Raw genomic sequence first — 24328 nt, forward strand, 5'->3', positions numbered from 1 at the left:
ATCTTTAATATTTCCCCTAATTCAGTTTGTGCCATGCAAATGTCAGGACTATAAAAACAAATCAACAAACATTTGAAGGAAAACAATATACATAGCTTATTTTATATATTAAAAACAACTGTCAAACAATTATGACCTCATGTATTAGCTGGTTGTTTTGAAATATTCCTACTAGAATTAAAAAATGCTAATGCCACGAGGGCCTTTGAGCTTAAACATATTGTGTCAATCAAGAGCATATGTAATATATCTAAACCATGAGGTAAAATTTTTCTTCATAAATTATTTCATAAATAAATACATAATTTGCTTGAAAAAGTTTACAAAAAATATCTGTGCTTCTATTAAGTTCTCCACAGATCTTTTGTGGTTAATGTAAATGGATTGATACAGACAGCATTTTGATCTGCTGTATATTCCAACTCAAAATACATGAAGGAACATGAAGAGATTCTTCATTTCTCAGGCAAACTTCAGCAAAATTGAGTCCATGAAACTTCATTCATTACATTTTTAACTGACCACGAATTTGTTGGCTTAGTACCTGAAGTGTAACTTTATCTTTTCAATTAAAGGACATAATTCACCCTCAGACCTTTGGCTTTAATTTTTTATATAATATATAATTTGGTGTACACTTAATGGTGAAATTTTTTATTATTACAGGTGGAAAAACACCAGCCATCTCAAGAGTTTTGTGCTCGCAAAAGCGTGTAATTTTGTTCTTTTGAACCAAGTTAATCAATGATTGTTTCATGTGAGTAAATTTACACTCTTGACGATTGCCATAGACTTGAGGGTGACAGAGAGGAAAAGATCACTTCTCTTTTTAAAATATCATTTAAATCTTGGCGAGCAGATGGAGATTAGGGGACGAATCCTTGTGATAGATTGTACTATTTAACTTTGCTGCTAAGATGCTATAGCCTCAGTTTTTATCAGTTACATACCAGCTTCAGCAGATTTAGGCGGTATTAACCCTTTAAATACACAAATGGTTTTACTATTCAGAAACATATTTCAAAATTTATTTGATCTAATATTTTTAGTTAGTCATGGCTAAAGAATGTTTCACTCAGATCCTTTTTTTTTCCTGAATAAAAATGCTTCTTACTGTGCCGTGCATATTTCCATAAAAGTTGGTAAGCTAATTTATGGCTTAAAAAAGAAAATAAAGTTCTATATTTAATATATGAATACTTTTTACAGTGGAAATTGGTGGTGGACAGTATTAAATGACTCTGGTGTGGAAATACGCAGGTGGTCATTAGTAGCTGACTGTGAGATTTACTGATATTTCTGCAAGCAGGACTATATATAAATCTAACTTTCTTCCCAAATCCACTTAAATTGATGATAACATATGAACAACTCCATGCATATGAGGTTCACTGTCTTCTCACTCCTCTAGGGAATATATTGTTTGCCTCTTTGTAAAACTGTATTTTGACTACTCTTTTACCTGACTAATTTCTCTACTGCAAAAGTACTATTGTCTTTCTACTACTCCTAAAGAGTGTATGGGACAGGATACTAAAATTCTGGAACAAAAGTGGTACAAAAGGAATCACATGTCTGCCTGACTAGGTGTATTAAGCAGAAATGAAGACCTTACAGAAAAAGCAGTAAAGTTCTAAAGAGCATATAGGTTTTTTTTTTAATGATTGGCTTTTTCACTTCTGATTATAGTATGTTTCAAAAATATACTGACCTTTTCTCTGAAAAGATGCAAGAATCATTTAGTGAAAATATTTTAGAGGAAATTACTTCATCTTCAACTCACAGATTCATGATTCGTACCTCTCTAAAACTCTCATTTTAATCATTTTATAGTTTGGAGAAGGATGTTTCTCCTTTTAGCGCAAAATGAGTTTAAACTGACTTTCACTAGAGAAAAAACATGCCACTTAAAGTCACCCCACTGAAGAAAATGAAGTCCAAACGCCCAAGAAATGTTTACTTAGTTTTTAACACCTACCATACTTCAAATCCTGTCTTGGTCCTCTTTTATGTATTGTTGGTCTTCAGAAGTTAAAGAAAAAAGAAAAAAAAAAACCACTCTCAATTCAGTAACTTCATGTTGAGAGAATTTTATTTAACAATGAGAGTATCTGAAGATGTGAATTGCTAAAAAGAATGTCATGCTTAAGTCAGAATTCCTTATCTGCTACTAAAACCCCAAAGAGCAGCAGGTATTAATCTTGCCGCATTTGAATAATGTTCCAATTTTATCTATTTTGTAGTACCCCCTTTAAGCACCCATTGAGCTTGCTAGCTTCTCTCCAGCTCAGAAAACCATAGCAACCTCAGTCCTCACTTCTCCAACTCAGGATAGCGTTCAAGTTGTTCCCCTCCAGCCCTCTTGCCATCAAACGCAAGGGAAACCCTGACCACCGACTAGGTGTCCAAAGACTTTCACGTCCTAGAAGAAGGGGGAGGGGACACACACACACACACACACACTCCTGCGTCGTTTAATTGGGAGCGAGAAGAGAAAGTAGCAGCTGAAAAGGTAAACACTTTCAGAGTTCTTTTGATTGTTCAGGAGAGCATCTCCGAGTGTTTGGGGACCGTCGGTTGGGCCGTCGCGCACTGGCCCCCACCTCCCCCCCAACCCCGCGCCACTCCCCAAGGTAGGTCCTTGTCTTTATCACGTTATTCCTAAAGCTTGCGGATTTTTCCTCCCTGTCCAGCTCGCGCGTTCCCACATGGTGGGTGGGGGAGGAGGAGGGGGGAGAGGCGGGGCGGGAAGGTAGCCGGGTCCCTGCATCGCGCAGCTCTCATTCGCCTCGCTCCGACTCGGGCGAAGTTCTCGCGCAGACGGCTGGCGGCGGCCGGGGCCGGTCCGGGCGGGCGGCGGCGGCGGGTGCTCGGAGCCGGGCGGGGCGGCGGCGTCGGCGGCGGCGGCGCGGGGACGCGCGCTGTCTCTTTAAGGGAGCTCGGTCTGGGGTGGCGCTTTCCTCCGCGAAGGCTCCTTTGATATTAATAGTGTTGGTGTCTTGAAACTGACGTAATGCGCGGAGACTGAGGTCCTGACAAGCGATAACATTTCTGATAAAGACCCGATCTCACTGCAATCTTAAGCGTCCTCTTTTTTGGTGCTGCTCCTTTCTCCAGACCCCGCGTCCTCTCGATCGCTCTCTCGCCTTCCTAATTATTATTTTTTTTAAACAAAAAACAACACCCCCCTCCCCTCTCCCACCCGGCACCGGGCACATCCTTGCTCTATTTCCTTTCTCTTTCTCTCGCTCTTTCTCTCTTTTTTTTATAAGGGGGGGGGGAGGGAAGGGAAAGGGGGGGAGGCAGGAAAGACCTTTTTCTCCCCCCCCCCCAATAATCCAAGATCAACTCTGCAAACAACAGAAGACGGTTCATGGCTCTGGCTGCCGCGCCACCATCTTTCGGGCTGCCGAGGGTGTTCTTGACGATTAATCAACAGGTAAGGAGGGGAGGCCCGGGCGGGCCGCGGGGCCGGGGGCCGCGGGGGGTTCGGGGGGCGCGGGAGCCCCTCTGCCAGGCCTGGGGAGCCGCGACGCGAGTGCTGCGCCCGCTCGTGTGTGCGCAAAATGTGGGCGATCGCAAGCGGGGAGCCCTGGGAATTAAAAGTGACTTTCTTTGAAAAAAAAAAAAAAAAAAAAAAAAAAAAGCAGAGGGAGAGTGTGCAGAAAGCCAAGCGCAGGCTTCTCGGGTTTCACATGCATTTTCTTTCTTCCTTTTTTGCGCGTGTGATTTCTTTCTTTCTTTCTTCCTTTCTGCTCTCTTTTGCCCCCTTCCTCCCTTACTTTTGGTGGGTCGAAGGCATCTGAGTCTTAGAAACGAACGACTTCAAACTGCAGTAGCCCTTGGAGTCAGGAGGGTCAAGTTCAGCCGCCGGGGAGGAGGAAAAACAAATCCCCATTTGCCAAAAAAAGAAGTTTCAGTCCGGTGCCCCCTCCCCCCCTCCCCCTCGCAGCCCCACTCTCCCTCGCTGTCTCTTTCTGGCTGATTTTAATTCTCTCCTACCGGGCGCAGCGGAGGAGCTGGGGGTGGTAGGACCCGAGGGGCCGGGGCCGCCGCCGCCGCCGCCAGTTTTCTGGGGCTCCTGACAAGCGGGGAGCAGACTAGGCACCAGCATGCAGAGTAGTAAGTTGGGCGAACTCGGGAGGGTTGGGAGGGTCTCAGAGAGGGGCCTTCGTGTGGTCCCCAAAGTGGGAAAACAGTACAGGACTGGCGTTGGCTTTGAAGAGTTTGCAAAGCCAGGCTTCAAACTTTTTTCCCTTAAAGGCCCAGCTGGGCTGTAGATGGAGGGTGTCGCATCCCCCGATGCACCCGCCTCTGCGCGGCTCAGGGCAGCTTGACCGAGGGGTCTGTGCCCTGTCCGTGCCATGTGGCAGGCCTCGCAGCCAGGGCGCTTCCGTAGGGGCTGAGGAAGGGGGCAGACTTCCTCTGCGGTGAGGATGATGCGCCCTGTGTCGCGGGTCAGCGGACACTGGCCGGTGATTAAATGCCTGACAGCGGTGGGACATCCAGGCGGACGGGCGCTTCGCCTTCTGTCTAGTTCCTGTTTGGGTTCTAGAGAAACGCATCTTTGAAAGGCCAAGGCAAACACCGCTGTCCCTTCAAATAACTCCAGGATTATAGGACCCCACGAATAATTTGAGGGTGAGGCGGACGGAGGTGGGAGCCCTTTGAAGTGCAAAGCTGTTTTTGTGGCTGGGAAAGCTTTTTTGTTAGTACCTGTGTGCGATGGTGGTGTTTCCCCTTTTCCCCAGGGAAGTCAGTAACTGTTTTATGGCCCTAAGACTCTAAAGCAATTTAAGTTAGAGGGCGAGAGGGACTGGTGGGTTTCTGAGGGAATCTTGGACGTCTTACATTTTAGGTCTTGCTTTACTTCCTCATATCATTTTAGGCCTCAGAATTGATACTATGAAAGTGAGAGCGATGGATCTTAATGATGAACCAAAATTATGGTAGCATATTCATCCTTATCCTATTTTGGAAAATCACAGCTAGAGTTTTAAGTGAGGTAAGTGAAGTGAGAAGCTTAGCGGAGAAGTTAAATCCAGCTAGGCCGATTCATTGAACTTTCATAGATTCATTGAACTTTTGTAAACGCACCAGGTGAACAGGAAAGGGTCTGAGAGCACAGCAAGTACAAAGGGAAAATACAGATAGGGCCTGAGACAAAATTACCAAGAAATGCTTACTCTAGGCCTGGTTGTTGGCTTAAAATTTTGATTGTTCAAAGCAAAAATAAAATAGGAAGCTTCCAGCCACCTCTTTTGAGTCCTCCAGCTCTTAAGTTAAAACCTATGGATCTTGCTGGCATCATGTTACTTTTCCTGCCGGTTTTAGGAAAAGTTGATCATTTAGAAAAGTCTGCCAGAGTTAAAAATGCAAGGGGCAGCAAAGGAAAGTCATGCGGGCGGCCAGTTCTTGACGTGGACAAAATGAGAATGAAAGTTTCTGAGCTCACTGTTGTAAAGTTTCTTACATGCTACTCATTTGCTTAGGCCACTTTCTCAGATATTCCACCAGTTAATGTGTAAAAGCAAACTAGCTCTAAAACGGTGTGGGCTTTTTCTCTTTCCCCAAGTATGCCAGGGTTGTGAGTAAATACAGGGTTTGTATGGGAAGATGAATCGTTTCCTGTAAGTTGTGATGCTGACAGGACAGTCTGGAAACGATACCAATATTTTGAGGATTTTTTTTTTTTTACCTTTAAGTGAAAGTTTATTAATGACGTGCTTAATCTTAACAAGTCAAACATATCGTTCTTAGAGCTTCTCTGTCCTCAGATTTCATAACTTCCTTTTTAAGCTATACCCTTGGATGGAAACATCTCTAGATTCAGTTAAATATACAGGGCCACCAACGTGCTAAAGTTTGACAATTATTTCTGGATATTAGTAACGTGAAAATAAAACTTCTAAAGGGGAAACAGAGTTTTAGTGCCAACATTATGACTTGATTTCTCTAAATGAGAGGCATTCCCAAGCTTCATTAATACTCTGTTGGCAAAGTATTATTTACAATCGGCGAGTTGACGTTTATGGCTTCCTGATATATCTGTTATATGTTAGGATATGTGTGTGTAGAATACTTTTCCACTCATAGTAACAAAGTCGGGCCCTCTCCAAATAAATGGTGGAACATAGCAAGTTCCTCACAAAAAAGTTAGTCACTCTTGAATTTTAGACGCTGCCAGGGTCTTTGCTGCGTTTTAGATTTTGTCCTTTGTCTCTTAAAGGTAACATTAAAAGAAGGAGAAAAGTGTCATAAGTAGCTGGGAAGTCTGACTTGATTTTAGAGCTCAGCATTTTAAAGAGTAGGATTTTACAGGATTTTATACAATCTTCTTCATACTTGCTTAAAAATAGGTTAGAATCCGTATGTGTGCTAGTCATAAGTGAGTTACACATGGCCCTACCATATTTTCGGTATTATTTTTACTTTTCTTTTAAGTCACATACCACTCCTGAGTTTCCTCTGATTTCCACAGGGTAGGTCTCGCTAATACACACAAGGAAATCTTCATTCATAAGGAAAAGCTTCAAAGCAGGGAAATGAATTCATCTGTGGAAAAGCTGCTTTTTAAGATTCTAGCATTTCAGTGATGTTTCTATTATTATTGTTGTTATTATTTTTGATGTGTGTGTGTGTCTATGTCTTGTGGGGAGGGAGAGAGAGAGAGAGAGAGAGAGAGAGAGCGAGCGCGCGAGAAAAAAGAAATACAGACTACAGTTTGCAATTAATGACCTGCACATTTGCACTAAATACATAGGGTGATAAGTTTTAATAAACTCTTGTCTTACCTTCTTTGTTGAAGTAAATAAACATTACTGAAAGTTTTCAAAGGGCTTGCAGCAAATTGTTTTTGAGCTAGAACTTTATTTTGAATTTGAAATGAGCACAGATATTGATAACAGGCCTTTAATTTTTTTTTATAATACATGTATGTAAAATTTTTTTTCCTTCAATACCCCTTTTGATAGCAAACAATAATGTAACAACACTATACTATTGTGTATAAAACAAAACAGACTTTAAGAAAGTTAGGGGCAGGTGTTTATAATTGATTTAAAGGGAAAATTATTATTTTTGTAAAAAGTGATGCACTTAAAATAAAACGACTGGTGCACATTAAAACATATTCTTATTAAGATATTCTGTGGTGTGTAAAATGCAGCCATTCATTCAACAGGCTGACAACTTTCCACTTGGTATTTGCCTTTGCTTAATTTAGTTTCCGCAGGACAGCTAGTGTGGTAGTCTGCATCTGTTTTTGGCAGGCACAGAAAACTATAAACTCAGACAGTTTTGTCTCAAATACTGCAGCTCACAAGTTACAATCAATTTGATAAAAACAGGCAAGTTTTATGGACTTGCTTTCTGTTGTTCATCCTTGGTCAAGCTTTCAGGTAACAGAGGGTTCTTTCTCTTCCCCTCTTTTGCTGGTTATAAGTACTAATAGCCTTGATAACTAATTCTGAGTCTTGTTTACTCATTTAGCTTCCTTATTTATTGCTGATTGAAATTTGGGGAAATTAATGACAGCATGTCTAGACTTGGTTTTACTCTGATTGTCTATCTATGTGATAACATAGATAGACATATTCTATATTCATCTTTTGATACCACCATACAGAAAGAAGTGAATTCTTTGTTACTGTTCTAGTTACGATTTGTGGAATTGTAGGGTCCCTCTTAGATAAAATATGAAGCAACTCTTAAAGCTTTTGTCAAGTAGAAATTTAGTCTGATTCTCTCAAGGCACTTGTAATCATCATGGATAGAGAATACTAACGCACTTTGCAGTTCTTTATGTTGAAAAAATTGAGAACAGTTTTTTATAATTATCAAAATTATTTACCTCCAAAAAGCTTTAACCAGTAGATTAAAGTAAATATGTTAAAATATCAAGTGGTATTTTATACACTGTTCAGTAGCAAACAGTTTTGCGGAGGGAATAACCACTTTTAAAAATTTATCCTCGGATGTAAGTGGGTCTTAAGCCGTTTGTTTATTTGTATAGGATATTCTATTAATTATATATGGCCTATCACTCAGTGGTTCTCAGATCCCTGGGAACTAAATTCGTTGGCCTTTGATTTGGTTCTCTGATGGATATAATAATGTAGAACTTGGTTTAGGTTAGAAAGAGAGCTTTGGGTTTACGGAAACCCCTTTGCTGAATTTGCAGAAGGATCTATGGATGAAAATGATCTAAATTGTTAAGAGTGAGTTAGATGAAGAAGCCTGGCTGGTCGCTGCAGCTGTAGTAGCTGTTACGGTAGCAATGTCTACTTTTTGTCGTTAAACTTTTTTCTTTTACGAAGAGCACAAATCCAGGCAGCAAAATGAAGATGAAATTATCTATGTACTTCACATTTGAAGCATCAGTGGAAATCATTTTCTGATTCAAAGTTATGATTGAAATACAAATAAACATCAAAACACCCCAAAGAAAGACATGAAGGATACGCTTTTTGTTCCTAAGTATGTTTCATTAAAAACAAGAAGGAAAACTTTTAATTTTTAAAATGTTTCTAGCTCTTTAAAAACCTGCAGTAAATACTTTACAAGTGGCTAGACACCTTCCCTGGTGGTTTAGTTTATACAAGCAGGAAACTTTCTCTCTTACTCTTTCTCTCTCTCTTTCTTGTTTTCTTTAAACCAACTGACGTAATGCCAAACTTTTCTTTAAAAGAACAGACAGAAGTAATTGGTAGCTTTTAACTTTTAATAATGTTCTGGATTGGTTTTAGTGGCCAAAATGCCATTTAAAAAAAAAAAAAAAAAGTTCAAGTAAGAACGGGCTTGTGGCCTGAGGAAGAAAGGCTCTGTTGATGCAGTTATTTTTATTCTGTTTTTCAATCTGTTATTAAAAATCTTTCCTGCTGAGCCCTGCTGGATTTCTCCAATTGCTCTCTGTGATGGCTGGTGCATTTCAGGTTACTGTAACTTAAACAGTTTTTGGGTTTTGGGGAGAGTGGGTATTTGTGTTGCGTTATTTCTTTCTTATTTGGGGGGAAAAACATTTGTTTTTGTTTCATTTGACATGAATTAATTAAGATTATCAATGGCGACAGGTCAATGAATACGTTTATATAAAGAACGCTACACCTGTTAACAAGAGTCTGAAATGTGGAAGTTTAATTGTGACATTAATCATTTTTATGTGCAGAGGAAGGAAAATAGATGAAACTTTACAAAAATATATTTTTAGATTGAAAGCGTTAATTTTAAGGGTCATTTTGTTTCAATGGGCGGCCCTTTTTGCTCACAAATTCAGATGATAGTTTTTAACCCTATTATCACACAGTGTTTTTAGTTTCCTTTTTTTTTTTTTTTTTTAATAGTCATTTTCTCTCTTCCTGGTCTTGTACAGGCAAACAGGACTTTCTCCAGTTAAGAGATAACTTGGTGATGTTGGTTGACATCAGGGCAACTTCAGAAGCTGGCAAGTAGGAAAATCTTTTCAGAGGGCAAAAAGATTTGTGCCAGTTTTTCCTTCCTTGGAGAAAGACGTTCCACCCAGAAATGGGGTCCTGTGCCCCATTTGGTGGGCCAGAACTGATTATCGACATTTCTGGTAGGAATTGTTCGGAAGGTTTAAATCTTATGGTTACTTGTCTTGGTTTAAATCTTACAGTTACTTGTCTTGGACTTTGCTTTTAACCCCAAATTTGTTCTGAGGGTTTTTGTTTTTGTTTTGTTTTCCTTTTACACAGAGTGTGTTTTAGAAATAATATATACTGAAAATTAGGTATCATACAGATACCTTAAAATGTCTTTTAAGGCATTAGTAATTATCATGAAAAGCATTCCGTATATTCAGGGAAGTAGAAGAGTTCCCTGCATGGAAATTTGATGGTTTTGATTTACCTTACGTTTTTCTCATTTTTTCTTGTGAGAACTACAGATTTCAGTTCAAATCAGAGGCATTTTTTCTCTGCTAACCACTCCTTTACATAAGGATGTGTCAGGAAAAACTGTAGGAACTTAAGCTATAACTTGTTCGCATCAGCATAGAGAGAGTATCTTAGAGTGAGTCTTGATTTATTTTTTACAAAGTTTTCAAACAGGAATTTCAGGTGATGGGTCTCTCCGTCACTACGTTTTTATTGAATGAATATTGGTTTATTACTGCAAAACTGAGGGAACAGTAATAAAGTTTGGTGAGAAGAGAAAAAAAAGGAAGAGAGAGGTGTTCAGAGCCGCAGTCCTTTAATATCAGTAGTTTGTTTACTGTTCAGTGGTGGGGAGGGGTTGGAGAGGCTTTGTGGAAGATGATACCAAAAAAAAAAAAAAATCCATCAATTGCGCATAGGATCCCCTCCCCTTAAGGTTTACTTAAACAATATGTTTCGGTTTTGCCTCAAGCCACTCCGCACCACTTCTGCTCCAAGAATCCACCACTATCTTGGTTCCTGAGCAATTAAGGATAACCTTTTCTGTTATATAATGAACTGAAGTATTGTTTGAACAAAGGTAATGTATTTTGATTTGTGTGATATTCTGGTAACTAGTAGTAGGATGTCTGTAGTATGAGAGGAAATCTAGCATTGTGAATGCTTGCAAATGGTTGATGTATCCACGGTATGTTTAAATTACTGCTGATATGTGTGCATGCTATTGCAGGTATGTGTTATGTATGTAGTATTTGTGGATGGACAATACGTAGATACACCTTGATGGTGGAATCCACTTTGCTAAATTCTACGCTTTAAAACATAAATCTTTTAAGGAGCTACATGACCTACTTTATAAAGTCTTGAAGTTTGGAGTTTAAACATAATGAAGCCATCATGATCATAATACTTATACCTACACTGAATTTATTAAGAAATTTAAGAAATGACAAAAAAACTGTACATCAAAATGCCACCTTACAGTGTATTCTGAGAAATGCTTCTGCAGATAATTTTTTTAAAATCCCAAATTTCTGTTGAGAGGAGCAGTTAAGTGACTGTGCTGTTTCTGAATATATCTTTTTAATGGATAGCACTTTATAGTTTACGATTCTATCATCTTACAACGTTATGTAGAAATAATATGGAACATGTAAAGACTTTGTACTATGATCCAATGCGTTTATCCCTAGGGTGATGGATTCTGTGCGTCACCCAAATGTGATGCTATTTGCCAGGCTTGTAATACTGGTTTGAGGGTTGCTGTATGTCCTATTTCATCAAGCAACACAATACAACAACTTTGGTATCTAGGTAATTGATGGTCAAAATACGTTCTAGAAAATGTTCTAAATACTTTTAAGTAAGTCAGAAGTTAACTTATATATTCAGTTTATTTAACATGAATAAACAAGTGACTCACTGTCAGCTATTTAAGCCTTCTATTATAGACAGTGTTAGAGGGAAATATACAAGTGCCCATAGTTTATTTTCTGATTCTTTTTTCCTTTATTTAATGGGAGCATGGTTCTCTTTTTTGCATTTATAATTGCTTTATCTGTTAATTATTTGTATCCATGATAGTGAGTAGTATGGTATTATAAAGAATAATAAACATATTCATATTACCTAATGTATATGTCCCAAGCTTTAAAAAAGCATTAATATTACATTATTAAATTATTAGAGTAACCAAGAATGAACCTAGTAGAGGATGATAGATATACCACAACTGCTATTTAGACATTAAATGTATTTTAGCTGTAGAAAAAGGAGAAGAAAAAAGATTTTTGCCTCAAAATTTTGGACAGAATTTGGACAGAATTTATGAAACTTACAAATCAACAAACATTTTTTACTATAACGTGTTTCTTGCTTAGATTCTACAATATGGCTTTCAGTGAATCCTTGTGAATCAGTATTTCTGTTTCGCCTTATAGAAGCATGTATTATATCTGAGATCAGATACAGCTATAAATAGTGTAAATCTATACGGCAGACGTTAGTTTGTGGAATCTAATTTCTCTATTACATGATACACTTCATGTGTAAAGGGATCAAGCATTACTAATCTATTTTAGCTTTATTGTTTTCTCTGAGCTATGCACAAGTGTAGCATATGAATTAGTGACTTCATATGAACTATGTACATGTACATGCCCATGTCTGTATTCTCACTCATATAGAATGTTTTCGCATTACAGGCACCGAATGGAATTTTAACATAGTACATATTTTTTTTGAAATGACTTTAGTCTTTGTAATATCCATTTTAATTACTTAATGCATCCCAACACCTATCTGAGGATTAATTTAATTAGAATTTTGGTTCTGAAATGAGAGTGAGAGTGGCAAAACAAATTAAAACCAACTTCTACTTGTGACTTCTTTGTGATGTCAGTATCCACACATCTTTAGCTCTGAAAGATGTAGAAAGAAATACATCAGCCTGTTTTTTCTTTTAAAACTATTAAGTATCTCCAAACATATAAGAGTTCTTAAAAGAGATTTTGGCATTTGTTTCTGCTTTACTTTTTGATACCATTAAATATTTTTGAGAAGAGAATCTAGCTCGCTTTAATTTTTTAAAATACCATTCAACTGATGGAAGTTAAGACTGGTCATATATATATATATATATATATATATATATATATATATATATATATATAAAACTTTTAATCAAGGCCCATGTTATTAAATTTTCTCAATACATATTAGTCTGATTGTTAAATAATTAATAGTTCTTTACCAGTTATTTATAGATATATCTTTGAGATTGTTTAAAATCATGTATTTTTCTGTATTTGGCTGCTAAATTTTTGTGTTAATAAATTGATTAAATTATAAATTAAAAAACACAAATGATTATGTTTAATACTGTCTTTAACTTATTTTTGGAAGTATTTTTTTTTAAAGATTATTGCAAATTTTACTCCTCAGGTTTGCCAACTTAGGTACGTTTTAGAAGCTAACTTTAGGTACAAGTGGCCAGTGTAAGCAATAACACATTTAAGTAATGAGTAATATGAAACCTCATTTTCTGTAATTTACAAGCAGGTAGTAAGGAGATGTTTCTCTTTTTTATTTAGAATGAATTTGCATTACATTCATTGGATGCAAGATGTAGTAAATTACTTTAAGAAGCTCGCTGTCATCTAAACCTCAATTACAATAAACTCTTTATTTTACTCTCTGTCCCATCACTGTTTATTCTACGTTTAAATGTCTCGTTCTTAAGACAATTTATGTTGTTGAAAGAGTGTCCTCCTTATTTACATTTTACTTTTCCTTTGTACTTTGATAAGCTTTAAATAAGAAAGCTGTCACTTAAGATTTCAGGCCAGTAGTAAAAATCATAAAGTACACATTTTATGTGTAAATGTTTGTGTATGATCTTGCATGTTCACTTTGTCAAAACATTCAGCTCTTTAGCATTCCTTATATTTGTGTACACTCTGTACACACCTGTCTTGTACTTTTTACTCCCAGGATAGTTCAGTATATCATTGTTAACATTTAATTATGTGTATACATGCTTGTCTCACTCCCTGAATAATTCCATTGGCAATAATAAAAATTAAAAAGTGAGACCAGTGATGATTAGACATGGAAAATAGGGGGTTAGATATTAGTGTAAGCAGATTTCCCTCCTTTTTGTTTTTCCCATTTTCGGTTCCTATTTAAAAAGATTTATGTATGCATATCTGAACAGAAGAGGAATTTGGATACTGCACAATCCATTATAACATAAGGAACTGTTGCTGTGTATGGCTTTACTTATTTATATATTTTTGACATGGAAAACTCTGACCTCTTTGCCTGTGGTACTTGGGAATTTTAGATAAACCCCACTGGGGTCCCACTCATCAGTTCTGGCTTTGCGTGACAAAAAGCATCCTCTAGCTTCTGGTGTGCTACTGTGCTGTTTCCCTTCAGGAGTGGAAGCCCTGTAAGTTAATTTGGCATTTGAAAGCACAACTAGAATTTTTCCTTTTTGAAAATCCTCTGGATGGTTTTCAGAGGAGTAAGCAGAGATCATGGGCAGCGTGATGCTGTTCATCTCAGGATGCTAAAGAAAATTATGCTGAGAGCAAGCATGCTTCCTCTGGATTATTCTGCCATGCTTTATTACCTTTTTTTTTTTTTTTCCTCTTTGGGATCTAATATTTCAGGTTTTGGGGGAGTGAGGATTTCTCCTTTCAGTGAAAAAATGTGCCAGCTCTAGGATTTTTACTTCCATTTCTTTATAATATTTATATTTTTAGGGAGAGAGGCATGAGAAGAAGAACTTATATACTGTAAAATAATAATTTGATTTTATTGTTTGCTCTTGAGCAGGCCTTTGCCATTCCATTTCTATGAGGAAATGCATCCAATGAAATTAAATAAAGTTGTGGTATAATTTTGCAACAATTCTAAGCACCAACTGTGACATATTTCTGGCAAAAAAATTAAGGCAATTTTAGATACTCAGTGCTTCCACCAAACTCTGTATTCCAAGTTTATAAATATGAATTTGATCGTTTGATCATGGATGATGCTTGAAATGAATGTATCTTGATTCAGGGAAGAGAGTACTTAAATTATGCTCACCATCAATGTGCTTTAGATTTGCAAGAAATAGAATGCCAAGCATCATGCTTTCAGCCCTTTGAGATCTCTAGGAAAGAGTTTTACTTGTTTATGGTAGCTTATATTCAATAACATCAAGCACAGACTGTTTATCATATTTGTGCCTTGAGCTGTAGTGAAGTTCAGTCAATGATTGTATTTCCATCAAGGTTTGGGGAGTAATGAACACTTAGTAGCCATCTGCTACGGATGGTTCTGAGGTTTGGAATTTGTAACTGATTTTTAGGAGCTACGGCGTAAGTATAAAATAGGTGGAAATACTCAGTGATCTCCTTTTATAAAAGTTAGTTCTGTCTTTAACGTCTAGGAAAATATAGCAGTGAATATTTGCTTTTTGTATGTTTTGTCTCCAAGCAGAGGAAACTGACAGTTTTATGTTTTAAGTGACGAAAGTTGTTCTTGGCTATGCACCCCCTAAGTTAATCACTGAGATGTTAACTTGATTTTCTGTCTTTAAGTTTTCAAATTTTAAAGCACAGTACGCTTCCATTATTTCTAAATTGACGTCCTGTGTTCTGGATTGGTTTTTAGAGAAATGTTCTCCAAATTCTCTTGAATTGCTTTAAGTCCATTGATTTTGAAACACTGAGTTTTGCTTTTTTAAATTTTCTGAAAGGAGAGGAAATACTTCATCTTTTGAGGCTTTTCTTTTTGTAGAACCCTTTTTATCTCCCATAAAATGCAAATTAATTTTGCATTCATTTTTTATTCTTGTGTGTGTGTGTGTTATCTTTTCAGAAACTCATTTTGAGGCATCAGAAATAGATTAGTGATTTGAACTTCCCTTCCATACCTTCCTGTGATAAGATATTTTGGTCATTCCTAAGGAGTCACTACGGAGAAATCCTTTCTTATGTCATTTGCACAGTTTTATTTTTACTTCAAACAAGAGTGGTATTCGAAAAGCATATATTTATTCCTTGAGGTTAATTGCAAAAATTATGAACAGTACAAAATAACATGACATTTAGTGTTTCTCATTTGCATCTGAGGCAACTTGTGTCTAAAAATTTGATTGAAGGAAAAAGAAAAAATATTTCAACCAACTTTGAAATCAGTGTAAGATAGTCCTACGGGATTTTCCAAAATTAGTAAGAAAACATGAAATATTTTCAATGCACAGGGTTAAAATTAAACTGCATATATAGTGGATACTTCAACCTGACATATTTTACTGTAAAACTGTTTTAGTGTAAAGAAAAATTCCTCTGGTTTTGCCTGTATTTTATTTTTTTGCAAACTGCCTTGCTTAAAGTGATTGGCATCCTTAAATTATAGTTTTGTGTAAAACAAATAAGGCTGCTACTCTAAAGAAGCAGCGGCCCTGCACATTCATCTTAAAGACTATTTTGAAATATTTTCATTTGGAACAAGTGCATCAAGCCCTAAAGAAATAGGTACCAAATTGCAAACTAGTATCCCAAACACATCACCCAGCTATTCACTGAAAGTGGGATTGACTCTGAGAAAGCACATTATTTCCATTCGCAGTGTAGTGTTTTTAACAGCATTTTGGTGTCTCCACTGGTAGAAACGTGGACATTTCAACCAACCACCTTATTTGGTTGCCGTGATGTCAGGTGAACATTTTGCCAGAACTTTTGGTCCGGTGTAATCAAACCGTGTTGTGGAATTAGGCTAATATGATGATTTCAGATCATGTTTAATGTGTTATTTTGAAAAGATACTTTAAAAAAATTCACCTATTTGGGATATAATGGAAGAGCCTGGGCAGTGTTTTTAGATTTGATTCCAAGCCTCTATCTACAGATCAAGAAGGACAAAATTCCACAGATATTTCTTCTTTTCCTAATGTAGGAGAAAATGGGGCTTATTTGCATAAACACTTTTGTAGAAATAGTTGGTCAACTCTATTTCGACCAAAGATGATTGTATAAAATTGGAGCAAACTTTCTGAGCCTGACAATATTGTGTATTTTAGTTCCTTAGGTAACATGGATAAAACCATGTACAAAAGGAAACTAAGAAAAGAATAAATTTCATCTCCTGCTGGAGGTTAGATGTAGAGTGAACTGCCTAGTTTCTGAATTTTCTTAGCTCTGTGCCCCATTTTCTTGGCTGGTGGGTACATTTCATCATGTGCATGAGTGTACAATGTTCTGCTTCCTGCATACATGTGCACATGTGGATCTATTCTTAAGAGTCTTTTAACACTTTTTTGTTGAGGAAAAGTAGACCGTGGCCAAGGAAACACTTCTTTTCTCAATGGCTGAACTTTCCTTGAATGGTCAGTTTTGTATCTGCTGCTCAAGTTTAAATTTTGTTTCTTTGTTTTTCTTTAATTCAAGTATTGTTCAGAGTGACCATAGGACCCTGTTTTATTTTGAGTGATAGAAGGGGCATGACCTCTATCCATTTGAGCAGACTCATCTTATTTTACAAAGGAGAAAGCTGACAATTAACTGAATTTTCCATGATCACACAGCTAGTTAAATAAAGGACTGAACTAGAATTCGTTTCTGATCACCATCCTCATTTATATCTATAACACTAAATAATTTTGACATTTGTTGAGGAAATCTGCCTGATATTTGCTATTCATTCATCTTTATTTTTCCTTTTGTAGATGGACGGGAGATAGAATTAGAATATCACTTAGTATGCATTGGGGACTTGATGATCATATAATAAGTCAGTTGGTATATTCCATATTATTTCTCTATCAATATCTTATGAAGATATGGGAATCAAATATTTAGTCTAGAAGTTACCCTGGAAGGTTAAAACGTTACTGCAGAAAATCTAGGCTTAATGTCTCTTTCACACAGCTGAGCAATAGATGCCTCTTTGGGTTCATATATATAAAATCCAGTTGGTCTGAAGAATTGGTTATAAAATGATCATTAATAAGAATTTAACTTTGTATTATTATTCTCCTTTTAACTTAAAATACTGCCAACATTTATCTATTTTGAGACCAGTTAAAAAAAAAGCAATCCATTTGAATTAAGGATTTTTTTTATCTTCCAAGAAACTGAGAAACTGGACTTTTCTTTACTCATAACACCCATAAGCCCCTTGGCAGGTTGAAAACTACAGACAATATCTGTGAGATTAGGCCTGAAATGTGCAATGAGTTATTAAAATGTGGTTGAGAAACCATTTGTGGCATTTTACGTAGACTCCTCAGCATTTATAAAAACAAATAAACAAAAGAATAATGAAGGAACCTTATTTATTTTAAATGCTTTTCTTATCCTGTCTTTTGAATGATAAATTTCAACCTACATGTAGTGAAAATGAACTATTTTTAAATATAAATTTAATCTATATTTTTTAGCATTTGTTTAACATTCCATTTTTATCTATGACGCCGCTGTACAATATGGATGCAATTAACATTTCTTTATTGGTTGTAGTTAAGCTAATTTTAATCATTTAATCTATTGCATTGGAAAAATGGGAAAAAAATCTGTCTTTTTAGACATCTGAGGTATTTCATGTAAATTTCTTTTTTTTTTTTTTTTTTGCGGTATGCGGGCCTCTCACTGTTGTGGCCTCCCCCATTGCGGAGCACAGGCTCCGGACGCCCAGGCCCAGCGGCCATGGCTCACGGGCCCAGCCGCTCCGCGGCATATGGGATCCTCCCAGACCGGGGCACGAACCCGTATCCCCTGCATCGGCAGGCGGACTCTCAACCACTGCGCCACCAGGGAGGCCCTCATGTAAATTTCTTGTTTCTTTTTAGCTTTCAGTCCTAATAGCTATATTATATAATTTAAAATGTTAATGCAACTCCCCCATCAGTGAAATTTGTGATTTATACCCCCCCCATGCCACCATTTCCATTTCTGTTTTAAAGAATTGTGGTGAATGCCATGCAGAAGGGTATTGGACCCAAGACATCCCCAAACTCTTTCAAAAAACAGCTTCAGAAGTGGCTTTGGAAAGCAGGAGGAGGTGTGTCCACTGCTGAAATGGGCTGGTTTGGTCCAGGGTCTGTATTTGAACCCGCATGTTCAGTTGCAAGGTGAAGATACCTGTTGGTCTGGCTTTTGTTTGTCTGTGTTTTCCTCTGTTTCTTAGCCAGAGGGCAGACTTTTTTTTTTTCCTTTAAATATGGTTGTTTTGTTTCTTCAATGTTTGTTTCAGGTGAAAACACTTTATAAATGGCTGTGGATAGTTATTCCTGTAAAAGGATATAGTTTGCTTATGGAAGATTATCATATTCAGTTAGTTAGAGAGTAATGGAATGATCTTTAACATTAAAAAGCAGTTCTTCCAAAATGGATTAAGGAACCATTTTGACTACTACGCTGATCATCCTACAGAGTGAAAATCTCTTTCTTGGTGTAGTGAGCATACTATACAGAGCAAGGCTGAAAACTTCCATTATTATTATATAAATATCTTGGATTTTCCCCCTCCTCTTCCTCTGGCTATTATTTCTTTATATAAGTTTTTCTTTTTTTTTTTTTGCTCCGGCTGTAAATTACAGTTTAACATCCAATGTATACCTAATCGAACTATAGGAAACACTATCAGTGCCTATCTCGCCCTAGTCTTTCTTTTAATTTATTTATATATTTTATCTATTTATTTTTGGCTGCGTTGGGTTTCCGTTGCTTCACACGGGCTTTCTCTAGTTGCAGCAAGTGGGGGCTCCTCTTCGTTGCGGTGCGCGGGCTTCTCATTGCAGTGGCTTCTCTTGTTGTGGAGCACAGGCTCTAGGCACATGGCCTTCAGTAGTTGTAGCACGCAGGCTCAGTAGTTGTGGCACGTGGGTCCTAGAGCACATGGGCTTCAGTAGTTGTGGCACGTGGGCTCAGGTGTTGTGGCTCGTGGGCTCTAGAGCGCAGGCTCAGTAGCTGTGGCGCACGGGCTTAGTTGCTCTGCGGCATGTGGGATCTTCCCGGACCAGGGCTTCAACCCATTTCCCCTGCATTGGCAGGTGGATTCTTAACCACTGGACCACCAGGGAAGCCCTCGCCCTAGTCTTTCTTAATGATTATCTTAATGTTATCTTGGAATTCATTTTTCTACTTGATTCTCTCCCTTATATTCCAGCTATCTATTTTTCTCCTTGGACTTTAGGAGAGTGGAACTTTATCCTGTATTCTTGGCATTGCAGATCAAAATAAATTTAAAGTGGTTCTTACTCTGAGCTTTGTTTATCAGAAAGTACTTTTTTGTTGGCTTTTAAGACAGATCAAATCCAGATAAGGTTTAAATGAGTTTTTTGTATTTCATTTTTTCTTTCCACTTATTAAGGGATTTGCTTTCCTGATAAATCAGTATACATTTAATTTTATTTTATTCCCCCTGAATCAAAACTGTTCTCCCTGAATATATTCACTTACTTTTGGTAAACGCCTTCTCAAACAACTTTAAACCATTTTATACTTTTTCTCACAACACGTATTTGTGAACAAAAACTATCCTGGATGTTTTATAGAAGGTAGTTAAATGGCATTTATCTTCTGCTCTTTTGGATTATAATCCAGTTGCAGTTCTCAGAATCTAGGAAAAGTTCAGTTGCAGTTGTAGAGCTAATGTATGGTTACTGAAGCTGAGAGATAGGTTATGGTTTAAGCACTGTATTGATTTTAGGTAACAGTCGGCAAATAATGAAGATAGTTCCCTTGACAGTTTAGAAAAATACAAGGTAAAATGAAACAAAAGGCTACTTTTTATTTATTTCCAGATGGATTCCATCTCGTACTTGGCAGCACAAAGTCAAAATGCTGCTCTTTGAGGTTTATTAATTAGGATGTTTCTAAGCCAGATATGGAATCCCATCTCCTTTTTCAGATAAAAAGTAAACGTACTCATATATAAAAATAACTTTAGAGGGGGAAAATATTGAAAGCTTGAATCTGGGGCTCTTTTCATGTACATCTCCATGACTCCTCCATTTGTGGACACTGCTATATTGAGGACACCAGTGGCCTCATGGCAGCCAAGCCCAATGGTCTTTCCATCCGACTGCACCACTTAAATGAATTGGATGCTGCCAACCACTCTCTTGAGTATCTCTCTTGGCTTGGCTTCTGAGGCACTGCATCCCTGCCACACTCGTTCTAGTCTGTGCTTGACTTTCCTCTTAATCTCTGCAATTTTCCTTGAGGATTATATGCTTTCACCTTTTGATCTGAATGAAATCATTCCAGTGCTTTATCTCTAGACCCAAGTTGACTCTGAGTTTGGGTTTATCATCATTAGCTTGGCATACGGGACCCTAAACTCTGCTCCCAGTTTACCAGTTCCATCTTTACAATACCATGTGTTCTATCCTTAAAGTAGTATTGAGTTCCAGAACATGGCCAAACCTACCTTCCTTCATGTTCTCCCCTCTCTGAAATGCCTTTCTTTCAACCAGGCTTAACTATAGGAATTCTGCCTATTCCTCAGATGTTGACTTTTGTATTTCTTCTTCCTGAAGCCTTTCCATTTCCACTCATTTAGATTTAAACATCCTTGCCCTATGCTTTCACTTATTTATGGCTTTAGTATAGCCCATACCAGAATCCACTTGGCATTGCAAGTGTGAGGAGAGTAAAAGCATACCCAATTTCTGTTCTTTTTACAATGCCTTGGATACAGTGGGTTCTCAAACATGTATTGCATTGGCACTTAGGAGAAGTACACTTTGGCCAGAAGAGCATAAGGCTTTTAGGGGTTGAGAAAATTGTGAAATTGGATTGTCAGGTTTCAGAGAGGAAAAAGATTATCTGATGTTGCATAATTGATAGACATTTTTTGAAGTCTGCCCTAATGTATTGTTCCTAAAGTGTCATACTGCTGGTTACAACTTATGTTGTATTTTGCACTGTGGTTTCAAATTCTGTCTTTTGCTGATTAATGTCCTTGAACCAAGTGTGACGGGGTCAGTGAAACCGAGGCAAAGGGAGGCCCAAATACATTTGTGAACCGTAAAAAAATGAAAACCCACACCACCTTGTTGCACTTTATTCATATTGCAGTTGAGGTACCACAAAGTAATCAAAGATGCAAATTGATAAATGGTGTGCCCTTAAAATATGAGGGATAACAATGTTAGCCTCTAAGGTCATGAGTCGGGAATGTATAGTTTTAACTTCCGTTTGTTGAATATTTGTCAACCAGATGTTGTGTTCTGATATTTGTGGTTTATGTATTGGCTTCATGCTGAAAGTTACCTGTAAGTGGTTGATACTTGGATGCTAAGTGGGCAAGGATGATTTAGACCTTCAGAAGATCTAACGAGGATATTGATGAGTAGGGTTTGTCAGGAGCTGAGCAGAACCATAAGTAATGCTGCTTTGGGAAGTTCAGGTTTATGGCAGTGAGAGGATATTGAACCCCTCTTTGCTCTTTTTTTTAAAAAAAATATTTATTTATTTATTTTTGGCTGCATTGGGTCTTCGTTGCTGCTTGCGGTCTCTCTCTAGTTGCAGAGAGCGGGGGCCGCTCCTCGTTGTGGTACGCAGGCTTCTCATTGCGGTGGCCTCTCTTGTTGTGGAGCATGGGCTCTAGTTGCGTGGGCTCTAGTAGTTGTGGCCCACGGGCCCAGTTGCTCTGCGGCATGTAGGATCTTCCCGGACCAGGGATCGAACCCGTGTCCCCTGCATTGGCAGGCGGATTCCCAACCACTGCGCCACCAGGGAAGCCCCTCTTTGCTCTTTTTAATATACGTCTCCTTGAGAGATGGCCAATAAAGTGATAACTAAATAATAGCTGCTGAGACATTTCTCATGTTGAAATAAGAGTGTCTGAGACTTCTTTGAATACTTGATTTTTACTAATCACTTTAATTTCATCTTAAAAGCCAAGGAACAAGTTTTGAAGCTTTTTTTTTTTTATAAGACCATACCCTTGGCCTTCTCTCTGTAGTTTTTTTCTTTTTTAAACTAAAAAACTTTCTTTTATGCGAGAATTGGGAAGTCCCTTTGATTTCATGTGTGAATCTGTTAAGCACTTAAATATTCTTTTAAACAGCTTTGGGAAAGTATTAAGACTTGCTATTATTGTGTATTCCCAAATCTGCATGGACCTGGAGCCATGAAGGTGAAATCAAGGAAAGGAGCTATTTGATGAATTTCTTTACTTCTAGGACAGCTCATTACTTGTAGGACTGGTATTTGGCTATTTCTTCCTTAATAACAAAACATTCCAAAGCTTCCTAGAAACCGTAGCTAATTGCATCTTTCAAACATAGTTTTCTGATGTCACCTTGTGTCTATCAGCAACTTTAAAAATCTTTTTGAAGGAGATAGTTGGAGTTTTAAAAGTAATATCTGTCTGAGATTACAAACTATTTAGGTGACAGGAGAAAGCGTTTCCTCGAAGAGTACATTCTAGTTGATGAGTAGGGGCTTTTAAATCGTCTGTACTTTTCCACAACTGAAGGGGTGCATACTTTTGGTTGAAAGTGAGTAGGCGAAATTTAGTCCTGCTGTTCTGGTAGTCTTGGTGGTTTAGAAATCTCTTTATTGCAGTTTTATAATCCCTGACATGACTGTCCAGCTCTCGTGTCTGCTAAATACAGAAATAGAGGAAGGAAATGTATGTTTTGGCTCCATTAAAATGGAGCTTATCAGACTGTATGTAGGAGGAGTGGACTTTGTTGAAGATGCCTCTGTTTGCCAGCTGGATAGCATGTGCACTGGGCGAGTTTCCTGTCAGCTAAAGCTGTGTGCTGCCCTTTAACGATGGGAGGGAGCACAGTATTAAATGGGTCGTAGTGTTTTCACTTGTGAAAATCAGGGTGCAGAGGGCATGCAAACTTTGCCCAGAGGCTGGCCACAGTTTGCACAGAAACGAGTGACTCGAAGCAACAACTGATTTGGTGGGTGCGTGGCGAGCACTGATCACTAAAAAAGAAATGAGAGCCACCACCGGCCACAGGTGAACTAGCTTTTGCAGGGGAAAGGCTGCATCCCAAGAGGTTAGTTTTCCATTAGGGGCCACCTGCAAATGATGATAATGGTTCACAGTTGTCGAGCGCTGCTGGCGTGGCTTGTCTCCACTTGAGACAGGAACTGCTGTCATCCCCGTTTCTCAGGGAAGTTTAATCAATTGCTTAGGCTACAACAGGGAGCAGTCACAGCATCAGGATTTGAACCCAGGCAGTCTGGCTGGAGCACTCAGGCTTGGTCAGTTCTACTTTACTTCTCATCTGCGGTGAGCATGGATTTGAGATGCTGTATGTTCCGGGGATTTCAAACACTAGGGTGACTGTCATATCAGCAGTGTTCCATTCAGCTTTCTACTTAAGCCCTAATCTACCTTTGTTTATTGTCTGAGAGATAAAACCATCGCCTTTATGTATAAGACATTTTAAGTCTGGTTTTCGTCATAATTCATGTTCAACTTGCATTCTTTCTATAGCGATAGCTGTAATCTCCCGTTAAAAAATCTATATTAGTCTAAGTGACTGCCTCTTCTTGGCTCCATTACAGCAAAAAGGCTGTGATCAGCAAACTCTTGTAGGGGGAAGTTGTTGATTGACGTGGGGCTGTGGTGCTGTCCTGGAAATCCTCTGGGCTTTGTGTTTCTTAAATTATTTGCACTCCTGGGTAACTGCCCCTGCACCAGATGGGGTCTTGACAGCGTGGCTTTCTGGCTCGGCTTCTGTTTGTTACAAACACATAAAAAGCAAAGGTTGGATTGAGTGAGACATACAAATAAACAAACAAAACCTTTCGTCGTCTAAATATCAGCCGATTTGTCTCTGTTGGATTAATAAAAAAGTAATTTATATTTTATGAATGAGCTTTAAAGCCCCAGTGCGTTTTAGTGGTTAGTACGGTCCCAGAATTAGAAGCCAAGAGTAAAACTGTCTTCTTATTTTGAAGGAG

General features: G+C 37.9%; 1 protein-coding gene across 7 annotated transcripts in view; it reads left to right on the top strand.

Moving 5' to 3' along the window:
- Positions 1–3001: 3001 nt before the first annotated feature.
- The window catches only part of TRPS1 (transcriptional repressor GATA binding 1), a 255543-nt gene continuing 234216 nt past the window's right edge, over positions 3002–24328 (top strand). For 4 of the 7 annotated variants that reach the window (XM_082601045.1, XM_082601044.1, XM_082601048.1 and 1 more), the window contains exon 1: positions 3002–3439. Coding sequence is in view for 1 of the 7 variants with exons in the window: in XM_082601049.1 (XP_082457175.1) it covers positions 4113–4122 (10 nt within the window). In the remaining 6 variants the exon portion in view is untranslated. Of the gene's footprint in view, positions 3440–4046; positions 4123–4888; positions 5006–10430; positions 10474–24328 lie in introns of those variants that run through there. The other 3 variants (XM_082601046.1, XM_082601049.1, XM_082601047.1) reach the window with 3 other exon arrangements.

The sequence above is a fragment of the Mesoplodon mirus genome, assembly GCF_964341445.2.
Source record: "Mesoplodon mirus genome assembly, chromosome: 16".
Taxonomy (NCBI): Eukaryota; Metazoa; Chordata; class Mammalia; order Artiodactyla; family Ziphiidae; genus Mesoplodon; species Mesoplodon mirus.